The 25,685-nt window shown below is 62.3% G+C and overlaps 2 protein-coding genes across 2 annotated transcripts; both read right to left on the reverse strand.

Moving 5' to 3' along the window:
- Window positions 1-7,730: 7,730 nt before the first annotated feature.
- IRF2BP1 (interferon regulatory factor 2 binding protein 1) lies at window positions 7,731-10,928 on the reverse strand. The gene has a single exon (XM_084612490.1). The coding sequence runs from the start codon at window positions 10,789-10,791 to the stop codon at window positions 8,995-8,997; it is 1,797 nt and encodes a 598-aa protein (XP_084468616.1). The 5' UTR covers window positions 10,792-10,928; the 3' UTR covers window positions 7,731-8,994.
- A 2,946-nt stretch (window positions 10,929-13,874) lies between these two features.
- On the reverse strand, window positions 13,875-18,039 carry MYPOP (Myb related transcription factor, partner of profilin). The gene is made up of 2 exons (XM_084612659.1): window positions 17,017-18,039; window positions 13,875-15,627 (listed from the first exon to the last, which is right to left on the reverse strand). The coding sequence occupies exons 1-2, from the start codon at window positions 17,447-17,449 to the stop codon at window positions 14,948-14,950; spliced, it is 1,113 nt and encodes a 370-aa protein (XP_084468785.1). The 5' UTR covers window positions 17,450-18,039; the 3' UTR covers window positions 13,875-14,947.
- Between the last annotated feature and the right edge of the window lie 7,646 nt (window positions 18,040-25,685).

Raw genomic sequence — 25,685 nt, forward strand, 5'->3', positions numbered from 1 at the left:
GCTGGGAGGCAGGGGCCAGAACAGACGGAAATACCAGGCTCAGACAAGGAAAGAGCCCAACTCCGTCCACACACCGGCAGGCCCTGCTGGGACAGGAGGACTCCGGAGCTGAGCCTGGGGTGGGCGGGTAACCTGACAGCCAGCGCTGGGTCGAGCCGGGAGGGGGACAGGATAGACAGACATATAGACGTGTGTGGGGATAGAGTTGATTAGAGCGGGGGATGGGGGTCAACCTTTTTTCATTTGTGGGCTCCCCAAAACTTTAGAAGGGAGGCGTGGAACCCTGTGGAAATCTTACACACAGTCTGTGAATCCCCGGGCGGGCCACGGACCACAGGCTGAAAACCTCTGGGTTAGATTGATGGGGGTGGATGGGGGTGTTTGGTTAGATAGATAGATCTGTGCATCCCCATACACGCCCATCTAATCTAATCTATCTATCTATCCCCGTATACCCCCTCTATCTATCTATCTATCCATCCCCATACACCCCCTTTATCATCTATCTATCCTCACCCACCCACCCTCTCTCTCTGTCTATCCATCTATCCCCGTACACCCCTCTATCTATCTATCCATCCTCATACACCCCCTTTATCATTTATCTATCCCCACCCACCCTCTCTCTCTCTCTCTCTCTATCCCCATACACCCCTTCTATCTATGTATCTATCTATCTCCATACACCCCTTCTATCTATCTATCCATCCCTATACACCCCCTTTATGATCTATCTATCCTCACCCACCCACCCTCTCTCTCTGTCTATCCATCTATCCCCGTACACCCCTCTATCTATCTATCTATCTATCTATCCCCACCCACCCTCTCTCTCTCTCTCTCTATTACATGCCCCATAACGTTGGTCAGTTTGCTCAATGGTGTCTTGTGTCCTTCCCCAAGGTGGAAAGCAGTTAAACGTGAACCTCGCAAACCAGATACACGCCACCCCCGCAGCCTAGCTTGAACTCTGCCCCCTGCGCTGGCCCTGGCTCCTGGCCGTGGGTCAGCACAGGAGGGAGGGGGGCCAAGGCTAAGCAGCTGCACGGGGAGCAGTGGAGTCTCCATCTGGAGTTGTCTGGGAAGAGACGCCAGAGTCACACACAAGTGGTTGGGCTCCGTACAGGGGCCAATTCGCTGGCCGGGGACGTAGCCAAGGGGGAACTAGACGATCTGATGGCCCCTCCCGGCCTGAAGCACCATGAACCCACAGCAAGCGGGGGAGGACAGGCTCTGAGAACCGGCCAGCTTTGTGCCAAGGGGCGGGCCCGCTTCGCCAGGCTGGGGGGGCGCAGAAGGCCCCGTGGATGGGGCAGGCCGGGGGCAGGCAGCTCCCATTCGCCACGTCGCTGGAGCAGAGGGGTCAGATGGCATCCGCCAGCACAGCCGGGCTCTGTGCCCGTGGTGCTCTGCCCCGGGTGCTCCTGACCTCCCGCCGAGGGGCAGAGCGGGGCCGGTGTGGGCCCTCGCTGGAGCTGGGTAGCGGATGCAGGAGCAGAGCAGGGCCTAGCCTGGAGTCAGGGGGACGCCGGACGGGGGGCAGACAGACATTGGGGGAGGGGGACACGGGTTTGGGGGCACAGAGCCAATATCCCCCAACACCCCTCCTGCATAGTCCTGACCCCCCCACACCTTTCCACCCTCCTGCACTGTTGTGACCCCCGCCACACGTTCCCTTTCATGGCTCAGGCCCCCTCCATCCCCCTCCCACAGCTCAGAATCCCCCACATCACCCCCCATTGCTCCCCCCATCCCACTGGGGCATCCAGACCCCCTCTAGCTCAGCAGGGGAGGGCATTGAGATGCCAGGCATGTGGGCACAGCACATCCCTGGGAGACCCATCCCCCATCCCTGCCCAGTAGATCACAGGGGGGACCAGAGCTGGGGGGGGGTGTCAGCTGCCATGGGAGAAAGCAGCTCAGATTGAGACTGGCCCCTCATGTGTGTGTGTGTGTGGGGGGGGGGGGGGGCTGAGCTCCAGAGGGGCAGGGGAGGAGGTGGGGGAAGAGCTGGGGAGGGGGGGAATTTTCCCGTGTGGATCTCAAAGGCCCCTGCAGACGTTACTGTGGATGTGGGACAGTGTCAGTGTCAGTGTCCGGGGCGGGGGGGGGTCTCAGCCCCAGGGGAGTGGATTAGGGGGGTCCCTGTCCAGACCCCAGCACTGGGGCATTGAGGGTGGGAGGGGGAACGCACCCAGAACCACACCAAGCTGGCAGGGAGGAGAGGGGCAGAGCAGGGGGCAGGACAGGCATGGGGTCGGGGGGGGGGGACCCGACTCTGGCCATCTCTGACTCACCCCCCCAGGTGGGCTGGGCGGACGTGCTGGGTGGGGTGGGGGAGTGGCACAGCTGGGCAGGAGGGTGCGGTCACCTTTATCACCAGTTCCTGGGGCTTATCGCATAGTCCCTGCCCGGCCTGGCCCTCCGCGGGCCCCGCCCCACTGCGGCAGGGGCCGGCACTATGGGGCACTGGGCAGCCCTGGCTGAGGCACAGCCCAAGGCACGGGGCGAGCTGTCACCACCAGCACAGGGCCCTAGAGCCGCACTGGGGCCAGCCCCAGTTGCCAGGCGAGGGAAGTGGCAGAGGGTGGGGAGTCTCTTTCCCTCACCCCACGGACAGGCTGGGGTGGCCAGCAGCAGACACAGCCACACCCCAAACAGTCCTGCCGTCCGGGCCTCTGCAGCTGCAGCCCCGGGACGTGTGGGACAGTGCAGGGCCGGTGCCAGGCCCACAGCCCCATGCCAGTCGGGCTCGAAGGGCCGTGGGACTCCCTGGCAGCGCAGCTGGGAGCTAGGGTCGCCAACCCTTCCGGTTTGGCCAGGAGTCTCCCGGAATCGGGCTCCATCTCCTGGAGGCTACTGAAGCCAATCCGGGAGATTTTAGGCCACTAAAAGTCCGGTGGTGCAGCGGGGCTAAGAAGTCACCTACTCCAGGACAGGCCCAGCAAAGAAAGTAACAGAATGCCACTAGCCGTAACCTTCAGCCTCCAACTGAAACCTCTCCAGCGCATCATCAAGGGTCTACACCCTATCCTGAAGGACGATCCCTCACTCTCACAGACCTTGGGAAACAGGCCAGTCCTCACAGACAGCCCCCCAATCTGAAGCAAATACTCACCAGCAACTACACACACCACACAACAGCAACACTAACCAATCCCTGCAACTAACCCCGGTGCCAACTCTGTCCGCATATCTATTCAGGGGACACCATCATAGGACCTAACCACATCAGGAGCTCGTTCACCTGCACATCTACCAATGTGATATCTGCCATCATGTGCCAGCAATGCCCCTCTGCCATGTACATTGGCCAAACCGGACAGTCTCTGCGCAAAAGAATAAATGGACACAAATCAGACGTCAAGAATTGTAACATTCAAAAACCAGTCGGAGAACACTTCAAGCTCCCTGGACATTCAATAACAGACTTAAAAGTGGCAATTCTTCAAGAAAAAACCTTCAAAAACAGACTCCAAAGAGAAACTGCAGAACTGGAATTAATTTGCAAACTGGACACCATCAAATTAGGCCTGAATAAAGACTGGAAGTGGCTGGGTCACTACGAAGAGTAATTTTCCCTCTGTTGATATTCACCCCTTCTTGTCAACTGTTGGAAATGGGCCACATCCACCCTAATTGAATTGGCCTTGTTAGCACTGACCCCTCCACTCGGTAAGGCAACTCCCATCTTTTCATGTGTTGTGTATTTATACCTGCTGACTGTATTTTCCACTCCATGCATCTGATGAAGTGGGTTTTAGCCCACAAAAGCTTATGCCCAAATAAATTTGTTAGTCTCTAAGGTGCCACAAGGACGCCTCATTGTTAGGGGTAAGACAGGCTCCCTTCCTGCCCTGGCCCCGCGTGGCTCCCAAAAGCGGCCAACATGTCTGGCAGCAACTCCTAGGAGGCACAGCCAGGGGGTCTCCACAGCGCGTGCTGCCCCTGCCCCGAGAGCCAACTCTGCAGCTCCCATTGGCCAGGAATAGGGAACCACAGCCAATGGGAGCTGCAGGGGCGGTGCCTGCAGGCGGGGCAATGTGCAGAGCCTCCTGGCCACCCCTGAGTCTAGGAGCTGCTGCCAGACATGCCGGCCACTTCCGGGAACTGCCTGAGGAAAGTGCTGTCGGGCCGGATCCCGCACCTCCCTGCCCGAGCCCCCGCCCTCATCCAAACTCCTTCCTAGAACCCACATCATGAACACCCTCCCACATCCCGAACACCCTCCCGCATCCCAACCCCCTGCCCCAGGCTCAGCCCAGAGCCCCCTCCACCCCCCAAACTCCCTCCGAGAGCCCGCACCCCCTCCTGCATCCCAACGACCTGCCCCAGCCCTGAACCCCCCCTGCACCCCAACGACCTGCCCCAGCCCACTCCCGCACCCAAACTCCCTCCCAGAGCCCACACCCCATCTCTGAGCCCCCTCCTGCACCCAAACTCCCTCCCAGAACCCAAACCCTGAACCCCTTCCTGCACCGCAACCCCTTGCCCCAGGCTCATCCCAAAACCCCCTCCCCCACCCAAACTCCCTCCCAAAACCTGCACCCCCTCCTGCACCCCAACCCCCAGCCCCAGCCCCCTCCCACACCTTGCACCCCCTCCTACACCCCAACCCCCCTGCCCCAGCCTGCAGTCCCCTCCCACACCCCAAATCCCTGGCCCTAGGCTCAGCCTGGAACCCCCTCCCACACGCCAAACCCCTCGGCCCCATGCCCCAAGCCCAACCCACTCCTGCACCCCAACTCCCTGCCCCAGCCCAGTGAAAGTGAGTGAGGGCGGGGAAGAGTGAGCAACAGAGGAATGGGGGGGTGGAGTGAGCAGAGGCGGGGCCTTGGGGAAGGGGCAGGGCAGTGGGAGGGGCAAGGGTGTTTGGGTTTGTGCAATTAGACAGTTGGCAACCCGCCTCTCCCACCTCTGGCTCACCTCCTCGTCACCCCACAAGGAAATGCTCCGGATCAGAGCCTCGGGCCCATCCAGCCCCGTATCCACCCCCCGCCCCCCAGGTCAGAGCCATCAGCCCATCTAGCCCCGTATCTGCCCCCCAGATCAGAGCCACGGGCCCATCCAGCCCTGTATTCAGCCCACGGATCAAAGCCGGGACCCATCTAGCCCCAGATCCAACCCCCAGATCAGAGCCATGGGCCTGTCCAGTCCTCAGTGCAGGGCCCCTGCAGCCCCATACAAGGCAGGAGACAGGTTGTTCTTGGCCAGACCCCAGCTGTTGCTGACACCTGGAGGTACATGAGACTTGCTCCCCCTGCTGGCTGACTGGGTCACTGCAATGGGCCCTTGCACCCTGCCCAAGCCAGCACCCAGGGACTGAGCCAACCCAGGGGTCTGAGAAATGGGGGGGGGGGTCATGCTCAGTGTCCTGCAGATAGAGCCCCTGGGCAGGGACTGGCTGGGACAGGGAATGGTGCATGGGGCCTTTCCCCTCTAGGGGGCACTGGCTCCCATCCAGCCCCAGGGTGGGGCACTGGCTGGCTCAGGAGGGATGCACCCCCCTCACCGGCACCAGCCAGGTCCCTCCTTGGCAGCCCCAGCAGAGCAGCTGAGGACTGAACAGTCCCCGGGTCCCGAGCCCCCCTTTTGGCTGTGGGGGTCCCTCCCAGGCAGGGGCAGCGAGTGGGAACCCGGGGGTAGTCGGGCCACAGGGCTGTCTCGCTGGCACCATCTGTGGGACTGATTCCTGGCATCAAATGTTACCAGATTTCCTAGCCCTGGGCCCCAGAGGGATTGGAGTAGATGAAGGGCAGGCCCCATGCACTGTCCCAGTACCGGGAGAGGCCAAGGCTGCCCTGGGATTCTAGGATCTCCACACTCAGAACAGCCCCCGGGGCAGATGGGCCCATGAGACCCAGAGGGCAGAAGGGACTTGCCCAGCTCAGAGCAGGTCAGTGGCGGAGTCGGGAAAGGAACCCAGGAGTCCTGACTGCCAGCCCTGCGCACTAACCCTTGAGTCTACCCTGCTCCCTGAGGCACAGCGCCCCCTAGCGTTGTACCAGAGGATTGGGGCTGGCACTGAGAGCCAGGGGAGAGCGGCCCCTGCTGGGCTCCCATGCTGCTCCCTGCAGCACCTGGAATTTCCCCCTCGAGGGACTCCCATGCAAACACTGCCCAGCCCCCCCCCCCCCTTAGCTCCTTAAAACTGAACACATCCCAGGTACAAGGTAGGGGTGTTCCCAGCATCTGCTTCATGCCCCCCGATCCTGTTACTGCCCTGGCAAGTGCCCTCCTCCCCCCCAAGGAAAGCCCCCCCCCCGTTGCCTCCCCCAAGAACCAGCCAACCTGCTCTTTAAACAAAAACAAACAGAAGAATCAGTTTATTGACAAAAAACAAAGAGAATCACAAGCTGATTTGATTCCCCCCCCAACCCCCAGAGGTGCCTGAAGCTGGGAGCATCCCCTCACCAGACACCCCCGTGTCCTACACTCCCCCCTCCCGACACCTGCTCCCCCATTGCACCCATAGGAACCTCCCTGGCCCATCCCGCTGGGTCCAGGCATGGCAGGGAGACCCAGTGGGACCCCCCCACACAAGAATCTCCCCCCAAATAACCTCCCAGCCAAGGCACAGCCCCATGGGGCCCCCAAGCCAGGTGAGGACAGATCCATGGGGCCCCCAAGCCAGGCGTTGCAGGGGAGCAGTTAAAAGAGAGGGAATCTTCTATTCCCCTGCCCCAGACCCTTTTTACCTTTGGCCCACCCACACCACGGGGTGCCCCCAACACACAGCCCCTCAGACGTGGCCCCATTTCCGTGTGCGTCTGCTCAGCATTTTGGTATTAAGATTCCCCTGCCCCAGGGAGCACGGGGTGCGTGTGTGGGGGGGAGGGGGCGGGGAGGTCAGTGCCCCATGGAAACCGGGGTCTAGGCACTTTTCTCTCCCACCCCCTTATTCCCAGCTCCCTGGGGTGTCCAGGCCATCTCAGGTCACTGTGCTGCCCACCAAGGAACGCTTGTTGCCTACAATGGAAATCCAGTGGTGGGGGTGGGGACCGGAAATCAGCAAGGACCCCTTAAAGGGGCCGCTGGCTGAGCTGGGGGGAGGGGTCACCCACAGAACTGCTCCTCTTCCTTTTCCCCACTGCTTATTAATTTTGTCCTTGGAGACACGGGATGCCGGTTTGTTATTGTAGGGTTGCACAAGGATCTTTGTTGTCATGGGGATTCAGGAGTGCCCCTGGGTTGTTACTGGGGGGCTCTGAAAGAGGAGCACTGACAAAGGGGGACATCGCAGCCCTAGGCTGGCTGAGCAGTTACAGGGCCAGCCTCCCCACTTGACAGAAGGAAACTGAGGCCCAGAGAGGTGAAGTATCTAGCCCACAGCTGCACAGCAAACCTGTAGCAAAGCCTTGGATAGAACCCAGGCGTCCTGGCTCCCAGCCCCCTGCTCTAACCACTAGACCCCACTCCCCTCCCCAAGCTGGGGACAGAATCCAGGAATCTTGGCTGTCATCCCCTTGTCTCCTTCCCAGACAGCCTGGATCCTACAATCAACAACAACAATAAAGGTAGGCCCTACTGTAAATCAACCCCATCTCCTCTCAAAACTGTTTCTCTGGCCAAGGAAGCTGGGGTTCCCCCATTCAAACAACAGGAACCTCAAATCTTTCCAGGGCAGTGTCTTCCCAGCTTTAGCCCCATATAGGGAATTGAACCCAGGAGTCCTGACTCCCGCTCGAAAGGATTAGTGGGGAATGGCTGTGCATTGGCACCTGAATATCGGGGGGGTGTGGGGGGGTAATTCTCGCTGCGGGCTCAGCTGTAACTCTGTGCGCTACTGAGGGCTCACGTGACATTAGTCTGGTGGGTCTCGTTCACTCCCCCCCATCCACACCATTCAGCCAAGCAACCTCTGCTCGTGGCTCCCAGTCAGGCTGCGGGGCGGGCTCAAGGGGCATCAGCCAAGCCAGTGGGGGAGCCCAGGGCTGGCCTAGCAGGGGGATGCAGGTCAGGAGTGAGGGTCACCGGCAGAGCTGGGGGCGGGGGAAACAGGGCTAGGCTGGCAAGGGGCTGCAAGTTGGGAGTGAGGGGTACTGGCAGAGCTGGGGGGAGCCCAGGGCTGTGCTAGCAGGGGGCTGCAAGTCAGGAGTGAGCAGACTGGCACAGGTAGTTGGGTGGTAAGGAGGCACAGCTGGTCACCCTTCACCTCACAGGGTCCCTGTGCTGCTCTCCCCAGGGGAAGGGGGGCTCCCTTATGGGCCCGGCTGGGGAACCCACAAGAGGGGGTGGGGGGAGGGAGAAAGAGTTCCCCAAACCTTGGAACCCAGAATGCCAGGAGCTGAGCTGCTAAACAAGGTGCCCAGAGTCTGGCCCCAAGGCCCGGACTGCCCCCCTGGCTGGGAGAGCGAGCAAGGGATGGGATATGGGGCCATTCCCCTCTAGGGGGTACCAGCTGCGATCCGGACCCAGGACCGTGACAGGCAAAGCTCACATCCCTCTCCCCCCTCCTCGCATGGAGCGAGTTTGTGGGTTCTCAGCTGCTTCCATCGACTGGCAGGAGCCACAGCCCCAGTGAGCCACGGAGATTGACACATGGCACCCTCACCCCAGGGGTGACGCCTTGCCAGGCCTGAGACACATTAGCAGACAGGCAGGGAGTCCCTGCCCCAGTTGCATGCCCTCTGGGGCGGAAAAGAGAGATTCCATCTCCATGGGTGGCCCAAAACGGGCTCTGGGCCTCGCTCTGTCCCTTACCACTCCCACCCTCAAACCCCTTATGCTGCTATGTAGCAAACCCTCCCATCTCCCCCCAAACACACACGCAATCTCCCCCCCCCAGTCGGTTATGTAGATATGACCTCATATATAAGAGTGCTATGGAAATATTAAAAAATAGATTATACACAGGGCCCCAGACTGGGAAAGGTTAAAAAGGGCAATAAGTTAATTGTAGCGCCAGTTATTCCTGAGGCCTCTTGCTGCCAGGGGGCCCCCAGATCACAGGCGAGGGGGGATCCCCCACGATCCCCCCTCCCGGCTCTCGGTTCACGGATCACGCTCCTTTTTGACTCGCACGTCTCCGGCCAAGATGGTGGCGATTTCTCCCTGCATGAAGGCCCAGGGCACGTTGGAGCCGGCCAGGGGGCACTTCTCCCCGCTGGGGCAATAGACCTCGCCGGCCGCCCCCTGGGCTTTGATGAAATCGCGGGAGCAAGGGAAGCAGAACTTGTGACAGGGCACCGACGGGCACTGCACAAAGTGGGTGTCTTCCAGCCGCTCGTGGCAGATGGTGCAGCACAGGGGGGCGCTGCTGGGGCCGCCCGAGGAATCGGGGGCGCTCTGGGCGCCGGCCGAGTCGGTGCCGCCGGCCGAGTGGGCCCCGGAGGAAGAGGAGGACGAGGAAGGCGCCTGCCCAGGTTCGCCATTGCGGGGGACCAGCCGGTGCTGGGTCGAGGCAGCGGGCGAGGCAGGGCTGGCGCTGTTTTGCCGGGCCGTGGTGGAGTGGACGGGGTTGGCGTCTTTCGGCGACTGCCCGGCTCCCAGGGTGTCGGCGACGTTCTTCAGCGCGGTGATGGGCGAGGGGTCGTTGCGCAGGGCGCCCTCGGGCCCGGGGGCCTGGCCGGCGGGCGTGGCAAGGTGGGCCATGCCCGGCGAGTAGATCCCGGCCGAGCCTTGGGGAAGCCAGTTCTGCCTCTGCTGTTGCTCCTCGCCCGTCAGCTTGCCCGCCGCGCCCCCCTCGCCCTCCGGCTCCGGGGAGGCTTTGCGGCGCCGCATGACGGCCCGGGGCGGCATGGCCCGCACCAGGGCGCTGGGCAGCATGGCGCAGCTGCTGTCTAGGAACTGCTGGGGCAGGGCCTCGGGGGCCGGGGGGTCCCGGAAGAACCGGACGCCCTCGGTGAAGAGCTCCCCCAGCAGGTGCCAGTCCCCGGTGCCGTGGCGCTTCTCGTACTCCAGGTACTTGTAGCCGGATGAGATCACCTTGCCGGGGTCCTTGAGGCAGTCGTGAAACATCTGCTTGGCCAAGGCGAGGACGCCGGCGTAGACGCTGCCCGAGCCGCACGGGTACTCGACGAAGAGCTTCAGCTCGAACTCATAGCCGGGCCGGGGGGCGGCGTCGAAGGCGAAGATACGCCCCACCAGCGCGTGGTCCTTCTTGAAGCGCACGTTGAAGGGGGCGCAGGCCGAGAGGGCCAGCAGCTGCTCCCGCACCGCCTTGGGCTTGCCGTGCCACTCCTCCGCCCGGCCCCGCAGGGCCTCGCTCAGCTCGGCCAGGCACTCCACATTGCGCTGCTTCTCGTATTCGCCGTAGGGCCCCCGCGCCTTGCCCAGCTCCCCCAGGAGGGGCGAGGAGGCGGCCAAGCCCAAGCCGGGCCCCCGGGCCCCCAGCCCCGACACGGCGGCCAGCAAGCCCTGCGGCGCCCCCATCAGCCCTAAGCTGGGCGGCACGGGGCCGATCAGCGCCCGCCGGGCGGTGGGGCTCTGCCGGCTGCCTTCGGGCCCCCCGTCCTCCGCCCGGGCCAGGCCGTTGGGCAGCCGGGGGCTGAGGGTGTAGTCGCCGGGCCCCCGGGCCCGCTCGTAGCGCTCCAGCCCGGCCCTGTCCAGGGGCCCTCCGTCCTTGGCATGCTTGACGGCCTGGGGCCCCGGCGAGCGGGCGTCCTGCATGGCGTGGCTGCGCTTGAGCTGCCGCGCCGTCTCGATGAGGAACTCGATGCGATCGGCCCCTTCGAAGTTCACGCAGCCCCGGCACACGGCCTCGCTGAAATCCCAGATCATGGCCCACGGCATCTTGGGCAGGTCGCACAAGTAACACCACTGCCGGCGGGACGCCTGCACCGCGGCCATGATGGTGCCGCCGCCGCCGCCGCCGCCCCCTCGCGCCTTGCGCGCCCCGCGCAGGGCCCCGCGCAGCCAAGGAGCGGCCCGATCCGCGCTCTGCCGCCCGCTGCGGCTGCTGCCCTGCTCATGGAGAAACTTACATAACTCCGCCGCGGCGCCTGCTGGGACATGTAGTCCCGCCCGCCGGGGCCGTCTTAAAGGGGCACATGCCTGGCTGGGACCCCTCCCCCGCCTTGGCCTGGGGTCGTCAGCCGGACCCCTCCCCCCGCCTGCGGGAGTACGGGCCATTCGTGAGAGCCCATCCAGGGTGGTTAAGGATGTTGTTAATGAATGTTTTGGTGCAGTTTCCTCTCCCGGGCTTGTTATACTAAGGGGGGAAACTGAGGCCTGGCGCAGCAAAGGGATTTGACCAGGGTCACCCAGTGAGTCAGTGGCAGAGCCGGGGCCTAGCTCCCGTTCCCCTTCCAAAGTCAGGAATAGAACCCAGGTGTCCTGGCTCCCAGCCCCGCCCCACACCTCCTCCAGAGCCAGAGATAGAACCCAGGCATCCTGGCTCCCAGCCCCCATCCCACATCGCACTGAGGCTGGCCCCACCAGATCGCACAGTGATAGCAGCAACCCAGGGGCTCCCCACTTCATTCCCAGCTGGTTTGACCCCCGCCCCACAGCTGAGGGGCTGGAGTCACCCCCCCGGAGGCTCTGGATGGGGAGAGTGCCCCCTATGGAGCGCCCCCTGCCCCAATGGTTTGCCCCAGCAGGGGGCAGGGAGGAGGCCATGCAGTAAATGAGAGGGGGATGAGGGGTGGTCGACCGGCGCCTTCCAAGGAGTAGGGGTGGGGCGGGATAGAGGCCTGAATGCAGCCACCTCTGGGGTGGGACCCAGCGAACCGCGTGGCACCAAACACACAGACCCTCCCTCTTCCTTGCCTGGGGGGCTCAGAGTCACCCCTGCCCCAAGCACTGGCCCCTCGCACCCAGCGCCTGCCGTCCGTCCGTCCATCCTTCCTTTCACACTCATCCATCTTTCTTTCTACCTTCCCTCCCTCTCTCTCTCTCTCCTCCCATCCCTCCTTCAGGACGGGTTTGGCCCCGGCGGGGCGCGGCCCTCGCTCCCTCTCGCCCTGACTGGGGAAGCCGGCGGGGCTCCAGCCCCGGAAGGGTTAATAGCTCCGTCCTGCCACGGGGGGAGGGGTGCGAGAGAGCCTACGATTCCCAGAATGCCCCGCGGCCCCCCCGACCCCTAGGTGGCCGAGCGGCGCCCCGCGGACCCGGCCCAGTCTGGGGGAAACGGGGGTTGGGGAAGGATCCATCCGCGTGTGACCCCCCTCCCCACCCGGTCGGCCCCCAAGGGGGGACCGGCCCGCCCGCTGCAACCGCAGCCCCCGCCCTGGGGGGGGCTGGAGGCCAGATACCCCGGTGAGGGGCGTGCTGGGGCTGGGAATGGCATGTGTGTGGGGCAGTGGGAGAGAGGGGTGCAGAAAGGGGGTGGGGTGGGGTGGGGTCTGGATAGATGTGGGAGTGTGGGGATGGATGGACAAAGGGGTGGGGGTGGAGGAATGGTTAGAGGGGTGTTGGGGTGGAGGGGCGGGGTAGGGGTGTGGGGGGGAGCGAGGAGTGGGGGCAGGAGAGAGCAGAGAGGGATGAATGTGTGGGGGGTGGATAGAGGGGTGTCTCTAGGAGGGATGGAGGATGGGGTGTGGGGGGAGGGAGGGACAGAGGGGTTGGGCAGCGGTGTGGAGGGAGGGGTGGCGGGATGGAGGGGTGTCTGTAGGGGGGGATGGAGGGAGAGGTGTGTGGGGGGGATGGAGGGGTGTTGTAGGGATAGATGGAGGGAGGGGTGGCGGGATGGAGGGGTGTCTGTAGGGGGGGATGGAGGGAGAGGTGTGCAGGCAGGGATAGAGGGGTGTCGTAGGGATAGATGGAGGGAGGGACAGAGGGGTTGGGCAGGGGTGTGGAGGGAGGGGTGGTGGGATGGAGGGGTGTCTGTAGGGGGGATGGAGGGAGAGGTGTGGGGGGAGGGATAGATGGGTGCTGTAGGGATAGATGGAGGGTGGGACAGAGGGGTTGGGCAGGGGTGTGGAGGGAGGAGTGGCGGGATGGAGGGGTGTCTGTAGGGGGGATGGAGGGAGAGGTGTGGGGGGGGATAGAGGGGTGTTGTAGGGATAGATGGAGGGAGGGACGGAGGGGTGGCAGGATGGAGGGGTGTCTGTAGGGGGGGTGGAGGGAGAGGTGTGGGGGGAGGGATAGAGGGGTGCTGTAGGGATAGATGGAGGGTGGGACAGAGGGGTTGGGCAGGGGTGTGGAGGGAGGGGTGGTGGGATGGAGGGGTGTCTGTAGGGGGGATGGAGGGAGAGGTGTGTGGGGGGGATAGAGGGGTGTTGTAGGGATAGATGGAGGGAGGGATGGAGGGGTGGCAGGATGGAGGGGTGTCTGTAGGGGGGGTGGAGGGAGAGGTGTGGGGGGAGGGATAGAGGGGTGCTGTAGGGATAGATGGAGGGTGGGACAGAGGGGTTGGGCAGGGGTGTGGAGGGAGGAGTGGCGGGATGGAGGGGTGTCTGTAGGGGGGATGGAGGGAGAGGTGTGGGGGGGGATAGAGGGGTGTGGTAGGGATAGATGGAGGGAGGGACGGAGGGGTGGCAGGATGGAGGGGTGTCTGTAGGGGGGGTGGAGGGAGAGGTGTGGGGGGAGGGATAGAGGGGTGCTGTAGGGATAGATGGAGGGTGGGACAGAGGGGTTGGGCAGGGGTGTGGAGGGAGGGGTGGTGGGATGGAGGGGTGTCTGTAGGGGGGATGGAGGGAGAGGTGTGTGGGGGGGATAGAGGGGTGTTGTAGGGATAGATGGAGGGAGGGACGGAGGGGTGGTGGGATGGAGGGGTGTCTGTAGGGGGGGTGGAGGGAGAGGTGTGGGGGGAGGGATAGAGGGGTGCTGTAGGGATAGATGGAGGGCAGGACAGGGGTTGGGCAGGGGTGTGGAGGGAGGTGTGGCGGGATGGAGGGGTGTCTGGTGAGATCAGTGGGTACCCGTGGCAATACACCAATAGCCCCCCCGGCAGTTCCCCCTCCCCCGAAGACGCCCCACAGGTCGCAGGGTTCAGTATGAAAATAGTTTATTGCGTGTCCCGGGGGGCGGGGGGGTCTCTGGACCAAGGGGTGCAAATGGGCACCCCCGAGCGAGGCCTTCCCAGGCAGGGGCCCTGGGGTGTCTGCCGCTATCCCTCCTTTGGGTGACCTCTGGGGGATGTGACGCAGGAAGGACAGACTAGACCTGACACCCCACCCCCTCCGGTCATGTGGGCTGAAATCCACCCCCCCCCCCACAGACACTTGGGCCGTTAACCCCTTGCTCCCCGGCGCCTTGCTAACAGGCGTATAAAAGCCCCCCACCCCTGTGGTCTGTCGCTGGGGGGGGGACTGTGGGACACCCAAGAGGGACCCCAAACCTTGGGCTGGACGCTGAATCTGAACCCAGACCTGGAATCTGAAGCCTGGACACGGATCCCGACCTTGGGGCATGGGGCGGGGTTGTGTTGTCGGATCCCTCCAGGGGAGCACCAAGACAGACACAGAAGTGAAAGGGGAACCCAGAGGAAGGCACCTATTGCCTCTCCGTGCCCTGGGGCTCAGTCCTGGCCTGTGGGGTTGGGGATCTCACCTGACTCCTGGACAGTGTTTACCCATGTTATAAACCTGCCCCTGCCTGGACACAATTTAGTGGCATTGGCCAGTTACAGGAGTAGCAGATGGACTGTGGGTCGGGGGTGGGGGGAGCCCAGGGCTGGGCTGGCAGGGGGCTGTGGGTCTGGAGTGAAGGGCCCTGGCAGAGCTGGGGGGAGCCTGTGGGTTGGGATTGAGGGTCACCGGCAGAGGGTGTGGCAGTCTCCGATTTCCATCTGCAGACACATTCAGCCCTTTTGCCAGGGCTTTGCTGACCACTCAGCTCATCCACTGTAGCAAAGCCCCGGGGTGGAGGGGGAATCGCTCTCTGTTAGAGCAGACGGGGCGTCCTCTGCACCATGGGGTATGTGGGATGATCGGATTGCGGGGGGGCTGCAGGAGAACTTCCCTTCAAGTGACTGAACTCTCGCTGTCCCGTGGCTGGTGCCCTGCACCCGCCTACTTTGGGGGGCAGGATCCGCCATGGGGGATCCCCAAGCTCTGGGGAGTCACAGATTCTTCCAGCGCCCCCTACGCTTCCGAGCGGGGATCCCCTTCCTTCGCTTCAGTGGCGGGGAGCTGCAGCAGGAGGGGGCCTCGGCGGGGAGGCCCCCTTGGGATTGTCCCGCATTCTCCGCTGGCTCAGAGGACATTTCCACCTTGGTGGTGAAGGTCTCGGCAGGGAGTGGGCTCTTGGTGGGGGGTGCTGGCAGTGGGGAGCCGATGGGCGCCTGCTGGTGGAAGAGGCCCCCGCGAGGGGCGCCCAGGCCAGGTCCCTGGGCCGGGAGGAGGGGCAGGAGGGCGGCTACCACGTTGGTGAGACGGTCCAGGCTGTGGTGCATGGTGTAGGTCAGGTCACGGATGGCCTCGGCCGTCTCCCGCTGGGCAGCCAGGAGATCCAGCGAGGGCTCTGGGGGTGGCTCAGAGTGCGGACGCCGGCGCCGGGGGGGTGGGGAGCCCAGGGGCCGCTCCCTGCCCAGCTGCTCCGTGGGCGAGTGTCCCGGGTGGGGCCGGCAGCCCAGCCCGGCTGGCGAGGGTGCCAGCCGCACAATCTGAAGGGAGGGCTCCACCGAGGGGGGGGCCGGCGAGTCGCGCTCCTTTGGCCGCAGCAGGACCCCATCCAGGGCGCAGCACGGGGGCTGGACCGAGGGCTTGGGGCTGGAGGAGACCTTGCCCCCAGCCAGCGTCTCTGCAGAGAGAGAAGAGAGAGCGTCGGCTGTGGGCTCTGGACACAGGGCAGGTCGCTCCCCAAAGTGTGCGTCCCCCCCCAAAGGGTGGGATCTGTTCCCCAGAAGTGGTGGTGGCCGGGACTGTCCCCTCTGGTCTATTCCCCCGGGGGGGGGGCGGGGCGGAACCACCCCCCTCCCGTCCGTCCCCCAGAGGTTAGCCCTCCTGAAGTTGTCCTGGAGCTGGGGTTGCCTCCTCGTACCCCATCCTGCTTGGCTCCCAGAGGGGACGGGGGTCCTGTTGCCAGGACAAGTGGCCGCCTCAGCAGAGCTGAACTGCCCCCACCTCCTATGCCCTGCACCCGCTGTGGCCTGGGCCCAGGACTCCTGGGTTCTGATCCCAGAGCGGGCAGCAGTGAGGAGTGGAGCTGTGAGGAGCAGGGCAGGTTGGTGGCACAGTCAGTACTAATTAACTAGCTGTGCCCCGAAGGACCTGCCCCACTGAGAGATGGTGTGAGTCCCAGCAAGCTCGGCTCACCCAGGCAGAGCTCAGGGCGAAGCAGCCAGCCAAGTGGGTCAGTCGAGGTTTCTGTCTTGCACCAGTGTCATGCTAGGGGGCGCTGTGAGTGACTGTGTGTGCACCCCTGCTGGGCCCCACTCCACCCCCTCACACCGTAGGGGGGCTGGTGCTGGCTGCCAGGGGACAGAGCCCCTGACCCCTGTCCCTGCAGCACAGCGCCCCCTAGTGCCCCAAAGGGGTCAGCACTGACTGAGGGGAGAGCACCCCCTGCTGGCCCCCACCCAACAGCCCTGTAGTGCAGCACCCACTAGTGCCCCACAGGGGTCAGCACTAACCGAGGGGAGAGCCCTCCCTGCTGAGCCCCTGCCACGCTCCCTGTAGCACGGTGCCCCCTAGTGCCCTACAGGGGTCAGCATTGACCAAGGGGAGGGCGCCCCCTGCTGAGCCCCTGCCACGCTCCTTACAGCACAGCGCCCCCTACTGCCCCACTGGGGTCAGCACAGACACTGAGCTGTGAGTGCCCCCCTACTGAGCCCCCACCCCTCTCCCTGCAGCACAGCACCCCCTGGTGCTGCACTGGGACATTGGGGTCAGGACTTATGGCGAGGGGAGAGTGCCCCCTACTAAGCTCCCACCCCACAGCACCTGGGTTTCCCTTGGCACCAGACGGGCTCTCATCTCAGCTCTGACTCTACCCCACGGTGCTTAGCTTGGTAGCCCCGTGTGAGGCGACGCAGCTCCAAGTGCCCCCTCAAATTCCCCAATTACTGTCTGGTTCATGAGGGGGTATTACCAAGCCCCCCTAGATCTGGTGGTACCGCTGTCCCTGGCTGGGGGAGTCGGCCCTGCCCACCGGTGGGTGGCACGTTCCCATCCTGGGGCGGGCACTCACCAGAGCCATGGTGGTATCTGTGGGCGAAGGCTGCGGGGTGCTGCTCCGCCCCACCGGGCCCCATCACCACGCCGGGCCCCAGGATGGTGAAGATGGTTTCCTCCTCCGCCGAGAAGGTCTCCTCGCTGGCAGCTGCTCCCCCAGCGCCCTGGGTGGAATGGGGCACCCGCGCCAGCTTCTCCTTGGTGCGCCGCTTGAAGTCATTCCAGCGCTTCTGCACCTCCTGGCCCGTCCGCTTCCAGCTGGTGATGGTGTTGATCTTGGCGGCGATGCCCTCCCAGACACGCCGGCGCTCGGCGACCGTCACCTGCCGGCTCTGGGCACCGTACAGCTTGGCGTAGTGGGCGCGCACCTCCTGGATCAGGATCTGGTTCTCCTCGTAGGAGAAGCGGGGCTTGCGCAGACGGGTGATCTCCTCGGCGTCCCCGGGCATGCCTGGCGCCCAGTGGGGAGGGGCGGCTGGGGGGGGTCCCCAGAGGGCGTGGATACCCTGCACGGCGAGGCGGGCCCCACGGTGGTGCTAGAGGAAGGGGGCACGGTGCCAGGCAAGACAGTGCCCTGCAGATCTCAGAGACTCCGAGACTTTACGGCCAGAAGGGACCATCATGATCATCTAGTCTGACCTCCTCTCTGCTGCTCCCTTCCCTCCCCGGCATGAAGCCGAGCCCCCCGCTCTGCTGGGGAGGGGTGTCTGTGCCCTCCCACTCCGCAATGCGTGCCCCTGCCCACTCTGGCCCCTGCTGCAGCCTGGCGCCAGCCTCCCCTGTCCTTCCTCCGCCCGGCTGCCTCCGTCCCCTCCCATTCCCCGGCACCGGGCATGCTCACTCCCAGCCCTGCTCCCAGCAGGCCAAGGGCGCTCGGTTTCCGTAGCAACCCTGCCTGGGTCCCCCTGCCAGTCCTTCCTCCCCCCACCACCGCAGGCTGGAGGATGTAGAACCCCTGAGCCTGGCAACGGGGGGGCTGCTCCCCAGCCTCAAGTGGGGTGGGAAAGTCTCCAGAGTGATCGATCCATTGAGCTATTCCTCCCCACACACCTATCTATACACCCCATCCATCCCCCTACACCCATCTATCTATCTATCTATCTATCTATCTATCTATCTATCTATCTGATCTAACCATACACCCATCTATCTATCTATCTATCTATCTATCTATCTATCTATCTATCTATCTATCTATCTATCTATCTATCTATCTATCTATCTATCTATCTGATCTAACCATACACCCATCTATCTATCTGATCTAACCATCCATCCATCCCCATACACCCATCTATCTATCTATCTGATCTAGCCATACACCCATCTATCTATCTATCTCCACACACCGCCTCTAGCTCATTCCATACCCTGCCCATTTTGCCTCTGGCTGCCTGTTGGACCTTGGCATTTCCTGTGGGGAGGGAAGGCAGGTCAGAGAAGGAGCAGTCCTGCGGAGAAAGGGTAGGGAAGCGGGCTAGGTCTAGGTCTCTTTTAGGATCCCCTGTTATCTCCCCACTGATGAGGGGTTCACCAGGCTTCATGGGGGATGGGGCTGCAAGATTCACCCCCTTCTGTTGGCTCCCTGCCCCCAACAGAAGGTCCTGAGCCTCAGGGGAGCAGCAGCAATGGCCAGGGACAAAGGGGACTTTCCCCTCCCCACACCCAAGCTCCTCTCTCCACCCCAGTGAGGTGGGGACACTGGGCAGCCGAGGGGATCAGCGCTTACCGCAACAGCTGATGGGCGCATGGAGCTTGACTCCAAGTGCTCTTCCTCTCCTGCTCTGCACAAAGTCCTCCGCTGGGGTGGGGTTGTCCGGGCCCCGGGAGCAGTGGGACTGGGAGTCAGCATCTCGTTGGGATGCCTGGGGCAGCTCCCCCTCTCACAGCGAGGGGCTCAGGCTCTCAGCAGACTCAGGCAGCATCGCTGTGTCAGTTACACCCAGGGCAGCTCCCCCCTCTCATAGTGATGGATTCAGGCTGTGACCCTGTGACTCCAGCATGGGTCCGTTGCGCCTGTGCCCCAAACCCCGGGTTAATGCTGTGAGGTGTGACCCTTTGTTCTGCCATGAGAGGAAGGGGAATGGAAGTCCCCTGTGTCTGTGGGTCTTTGACCCTGTCCGGTGGCCGGCACATGTCAGAGGATGATAATGCCCTACTGCTGCTGGCTTCAGCATTACTCCTTTCGCTTCAGGGGTGGAAGCTGAGGGGGGACCAAGCACTGACCCCAAGATCCTCACTGACCTAGTGGCTGGGACCCAAGCCTGAAGCTGACTAGGAACAAAAGGTCAAACTGTCCAGCCAGTCGGCTTCCAAAGGTTGAAACAAATTAAAGAATTAGCAGGAGGCTGTGGGGGGAGCGAGTAATTAATAATAATAATGATGGTGATTCTTCATTTTACTGTATTGTCCTGGAGCCCCAGTCACTGGTCAGCACCTGGCTGTGCCAGGGGCTGGCTAAGCACGGAACAAAAAATGAACCCATTTCACTCCTTGGGGTGTCTTTGTACAGCCCCTAACGCAATGGGGGCCTGGTGCAAGACTGGGGCACCAAGGTGCCACCATAACACACCTAATAGCAATAAAATATACAGCGCCTGACACAGTGGGGGCCTGACCCATGACTGGGGCTCTGAGGCGCTACCAGAATGCATAAAATAATTAATTCCTTATGATTGTTAATAAACCAGCACACCGGCAGCAGGCTGAGTCAATAGCTCAGTGTCCCCCCATTGGCCCATGCAGGTGTTTTTAGTGAAGCTTTGTTTCAGGCCGGGACAATAGAACCGATTTCCTCCTCACCGCATCCTTTAAGGTAAATCCTTTTTGCCGTATCCCCTGCCATGGCCAGCAGGTGCCAGGCTGCTGACACAGGCAGGCCTGTCTGCCAGCATGCAGCGTCACCGCCAGCCAGCGGACACGGGGCAGGCAGCCTTGGTGGATTGGGGGACGCCCAAGGAACCCAGGAGTCCCTCGCTAGCTCTGAAGCCAAGGGGAATCCAGGAACCTAATAAAGCCCAGCCCCCAACCAGTCAGAGGCCATGGGGAGGGGCCCTTGGCTCTTCCCTCTGTAGGTAGTTGTCCAGGGGCTGGATCTGTTAGAGAAGGCTCAAGGGTGACTTGATCCCAGTCTAGCAGGGCCCTTCCAGCCCGGGGAACAGAAATTCGCTAATAAAGGACTCCTGGCAGACAAGGGTCTGACACCAGACAAGGGTCTGATGCCCTTAAGCAGAGGCGGATTTACAATGAAACAAACAGTACACTGGCATGGGCGACCCCCCCAACTACAGGGGGCCCCAGGGCCAGGCGGCCCAGCACCGTCCAGCACTCCCTGCAGGGGGGACCGCTGCGGGGGGAGAGCAGGGAGGGAGCTGTTTAAGAGCTGTGCTCTGCCAGCCGGTGAGCCACGCTCCTGCTGGTTCCCAGGACTCCTGCTGCAGGCTGGCGCTGGCGGCCCCGGGCACCACGTCTGCACCTGTCCTGCGCCTCTGGACGCCGGGCAGGTGCAGTCCCTGGTGTGCACTGCTGCTGGGGCCCCTTGAAAAAGGCCAAGGGAAGGGAGCCGCAGACCAGGGGGTCTCCGCTCTCATGTGCTGCTACCCAGACCCAAGTTCCCCCTCCCCCCATACATACACACATCTCCAGCCCTGAGCCAAAGATTTCAGCTTTTTCAACTATTTAAAAAAAATCCCCTTTAAAGAACCACCATCCCAGTGAAACTCTTTCTGTTTTTCTGACCAGAAGATTCTCTCCCAAGGGAGTCGCATCGTTCCTGATGGCACTGCAATACCAGGGGGGAGCAAGCTCCTAGCCCAGCCCCCTGTTCCAAAAAAACAATTTAATACACAGTCCTTAGACAGGGCCTATTAGAGATTAAACTGATAAGAACAAATTTAATAATTTTATTAAGATGATGTTAAAATTAAAAAAAATGGTACAGAGTTTAAGCGTAGAAGTTTCTGGTTATCAGGGAATGAGGTACAGATTATCGAGGGGTGCAAAATTCAGTTTAGGATCAGATAGCATAAGGAATACATAATCTGCAACATCCCCCATTGGGGGTAAAAGTTTAACAGGTCAAAGTACAGACATTGAGAGATGAGGGTACGTGGTTCATATAATGGCTATGTTCTACACTTGATTTTAGTTCAGAGAGCAGAGAAACAATGCTGAGACTCTGTGACGCGCACCCACCCCTGCATCCCATGCTCTCTACCTCGCCGTGACCAGCTCCCAGCCCTGCAACAAACACCATCGCTAGATGACTCCACGTGAGGTCACTCCCCCGACATGGGGAGGATTCAAAGCGAGAACCCTGAACACACAATTCTGTTCAAAGACAGACAAGTCTTGCAGCTGCCTTCCTCTGGCTGGTTTCTCTGTATGCTCCTAATTTGCATAAGCCCGCCCACTGCCCTGTGATTAGCAATCTCTCACTGTTCACACTTACAGCAAACCAGGGCAAAGAAATCCCATGCCAGCGTATACCGCAGCCCCATGCTCTTTTCTGCTCCTTCCCACAGAACCAGCACCGGGTTGCCAAAGGGGCCCAGCCCAGCCTGCTCTCAGGGCGGCGGGCGGGGCTGGGGGCCGGGAGCACCCCACGACCCCAGCCCTGACTCCTGCACCGGTGCACACCGTCGTCCCCCCAGCCCTCTGCCCTCCCTGACTCCTGCAACCCCCCCACCCCACCTGCACCCCTCGCACCAAATGGGAGCTGCCCCAGGTAAGCGCTCCACACCCCAACCTCCTGCCCCAGCCCTGAGCCCCTTCCCGCACCCTAACTCCTGGTCAGACCCTGTACCCCAACCCCCAGCCTGCTCCTGCACCCTAACTCCCTCCGAGACCCTGCACCCCCAGCCCTGAGCCCCCTCCTGCATCCTAACTCCCTCCCAGACCCTGCACCCCAATGTTTTCTTAAGGGCTCTTATCCAAAGTGCTTTGAACTAGTTAGCTAACGGTACAAACAATATTTGAAAGATCATTAAGTGGTTCGCCGAGACCTCCAGCGATTTTCAAGTGGTCTGTGGAGAAATAAATTAGACTAGAAAAACTGTCAACTTTACTTTCATTTACTTGCTATTACTTATAGGAGGAGGATGAAGGAAAAAAAGAATGAAAAACAAGGGTGGGGGGGAGATAAGAGAGAATGTGCTTTTTCTTGGCTGGGTCCCAAGGAGGGGCCCCACTAACTCTGCATCCACCACTGGAAGCGAGACCAGTTCAGACTAGACATAAGGTGTGATTTTTTTAACAGGTGATGAAGCATGGGAGCAACTCGCTGGCTGGGGGCCGTGGTGGATTCTCCATCACTGGCTGTTTTAAAATTAGGATCAAGTGTTTTCCTAAAAGAGCTGTGCTAGGAATTATTTTGGGGAAGGTAACTGGCCTGCAGCCGTGTCTACACTTAAAATACAGGGGTGCGGGACCAGGGGTCACGGCCCCACCACTTCTAACCTGCTGTAAGGGTGAGCAATGGGGGAGAGGGGTCTTGGGGGAAGAGGTCGGGCAGGGGAAGGCCTCAGGGGAAGAGGACGGTGCGAGGACGGGGGCTTGGGGTGAGTGGGAGGTGGGGGCTCGTGGGGAAGGGGTGGCATGGGGGCGAGGGCTTGTGCAGTATGTGGGGTGGGGCCACCGTTTGGGCACCGGTGGCCCCTCCCCCCCATTTTTGGGAAGGGTCCACCGCTCTCATTAAATACTAGACTGGCTCAGCTGGGCCGCTGGGAGGGGTTCTCCCGTTGGCATCGGTAACCCACCTCCCCGGCAGATGGTCGCTGGGGTGATGGAAGAATTCCTCCCCACCGCGGGTTCGGTCAGTCTAGCGCCACCTCTCTGTGGTGCGGATGGTTCACACCGCCAGAGCAACACAGCTGTGCCAGGGTAAGTGCCCAGGGTAGACCCTCCCTAAATGGGCACACGGGTCCCATCTGGCCTTGGAATCTGTGAGTCTGTGAGCCACAGGGGTGGCAGCCGCTGGAGATCACAGGGCAGAGAGAGGAGATTAGCGACGCTGGACTCAGCCGATAGACTGGAAGGTTTTTTATGGGGGGGGGAGGAGAGGGGGGACTCTGTCCTCCAATGCGAGGGGCCCAGCGCCCAGAACCCTGAGCCCAGGGAACGGAAGAGGGGGAGACACACGGGATCCTGACTTGGGCTGCAAGATGCTTTGCTCCCATAAGCTACATTAAGCAGCTTTGCCATGGGAGCTTTCCAAGAAAAATCCTGAGAATTGACAAAATGGGTTGCGTTTTCCAGTAAGCAGGGCTGTTAATATTACCCACAATGCCCCAGTGAGGTGCTAGGGGGCGCTGGGCTGCAGGGAGCGGGTTGGGAGGGGCTCAGCAGGGGGCGCTCTCCCCTCACAGTCACTGCTGGGCCCAGTGGGGAGCTGGGGGGCGCTGTGCTGCAGGGAGCAGGGTGGGAGGGGTTCAGCAGGGGGCGCTCTCCCCTCACAGTCAGTGCTGACCCCAATGCAGCACTAGGGGGTGCTGGGCTGCAGGGAGCGGGTTGGGAGGGGCTCAGCAGGGGGCGCTCTCCCCTCGCAGTCAGTGCTGACCCCAATGCAGCGCTAGGGGGTGCTGGGCTGCAGGGAGCAGGGTGAGAGGAGTTCAGCAGGGGGTGCTTTCCCCCCACAGTCAGTGCTGGGCCCAGTTCGGTGCTCAGGGCGCTCCCCAACCCTGTGCAGTTTCCCCCCAGGCCCCTCTCCCCGCAGGGCGGCCCTGAGGAAGAGGGGGGCTCCCTGCCCACTCGGTGCCCCAAGGGTGAGACCCTTTGGCAGCCTGGCCCTGGTACCGGGACACAAAGAGGGTGGGGGGGGGCGCCTCTGTGTCCCTGGAGGCCGTGTGGTGGGGGAGGGGTGCGCGGAGTCCAGATGTGGCGGCCGTGGACAATAGCCGAGCGCGAAGGGACAGATGGGGCGGCGCACACAATGCGGGAGCCGTTTAGCATTCAGGAGCCGCGCTCGGCCGCCTCCCCTCCTCCCCCTGACGCTATTGAGCCCAGCCAAAGGCTGCAGCTCCGCCTGGCAGGATGAAAGGGCCCATCTGCTCCCAGCTCCCCCCGTTCGGCCCAGGCTGGGACACCAGGGAGGTCCTCAGTGCCCGGCGGGACTCGGCCTCAGCCATCCAAGTCGGCCCTTTCCCTGCCCTCCCTGGGCACCGGCTGCAGCCAGACCTGTTCCAGGGGGACCCAGGGATCCAGGGCAGGTTTGCCCCTCCCTGGGGTTTCCCCCAGAATCCATTGCAGCAAGGGGCACAGCGCCACTCCGGCTCTTCTCCTCCTGCACCCCAAGGTCTATCCCCTGAGGAGTCCGGGGCCCCTTTGCCTCTCCTCAGCTCTGCCGGCGCTCCCCGGGAAATGGCGTTCCTGTGCGGCATGACCCTCACCGGCTCTGCAGGGTGGCATCCACAAAGCAGCCGGCTGGCTGGACTTGTCCCAGGTGGCAGGGGCCCATTGGCACTGGCTTCCCCCAGCAAGGACGCTGGGAACTGGAGCGGGGAGCCAGGGCCCTTCCATAAACCCTTGTGTATCCACCTACTAAAGCAAAGCCCCTCCACCCCCCCGGCTTTATTTTAAGCTGTTATTTCATGGTCACCCCCTTACTTCCTCTTTCTCCCTGACACTGCTCTAATCACCAGCCCACACTCTCTCTCGTTGCTGGGAATAGAACCCAGGAGTCCTGATTCCCCAACCTTCGCTGCGCTAACCCCACAGCTGGGGAAAGATCCCACGAATCCTCCCACCTAGCCCCGCCACTCCCACCATCAGAGCCACACCCTTCCCAGAGCTGGGCTAGAACCCAGGAGTCCTGGTTCCCAGCCCCCCTGCTCTAACCACTGGACCCTACTCCCTTCCCAGAGCTGGGGACAGAATCCTGGAGTCCTGGCTCCCAGCCCCCCGATCTAACCACTAGACCCTACCCCCCTCCCAGAGCCGAAAAGAGAACCCAGGAGTTCTGTGCCTAAAACCTACAACTGCCCCACCCAAAAAAACCCATTTCTATATCAAACTACCCCTGTACCCACCCATCCAAGCCGAACATCACTGCGTGATTGCCCTGCCTCACAGCCCACATTGTCCGACAGAAGCTGCTTTTGGCTGAGTCGACCCTCCTGCAAGGTGAGACTTTGCAACCAGCAACATCCCCCGGGGTGAGGTGGGGGGCCTCTGCCTCCCTGCTGGCCTGGAATTACACCCCAGCCTCTCACCCCTGGGGGGTCACTGGAGACAGCTGGGAGTGGCTGCAGCTGCTGGGGGTTCCCTCCCTCTGGGAGCCCCGTCCTTGCCGCTCTGAAGGACCTCTCGTCACGTCCCATCTGCATGGGTGGCGGGTATAGGAGATCAGGGGGCGGCTTGGGGCCAGCCAGTCAGTGGCCTGTGGGCCAGGACGGCACTCGGGGGCTGGCCGGTGCCCTGGGGGTTAGTCGGGCAGCCTGGCAGCTGAGGGCTTGGGCCAGTGCTCAGGGCCAGAAGGCGGCCTGGTGCTCGGGGTGATTTGGCTGGGGCTCCTCCAGTTGTGGGAGGAGGGCCCTCAGGGCTTTGATGGGTGAGGGGGAGCAGAAGGGGCAGGGCTGGGTGGGGCTAGCCTGCCCAAAGGGGGCATTCATGTGCCGCCCATGTTCACCTGACAGCGGGCAGCATCTGTCAGCAAAAGGACCCAATAACCTGCCCCCTTGTATAGCCCAG

Source organism: Lepidochelys olivacea (genome assembly GCF_965140295.1).
Source record: "Lepidochelys olivacea isolate rLepOli2 genome assembly, chromosome: 23".
NCBI classification, from domain to species: Eukaryota; Metazoa; Chordata; order Testudines; family Cheloniidae; genus Lepidochelys; species Lepidochelys olivacea.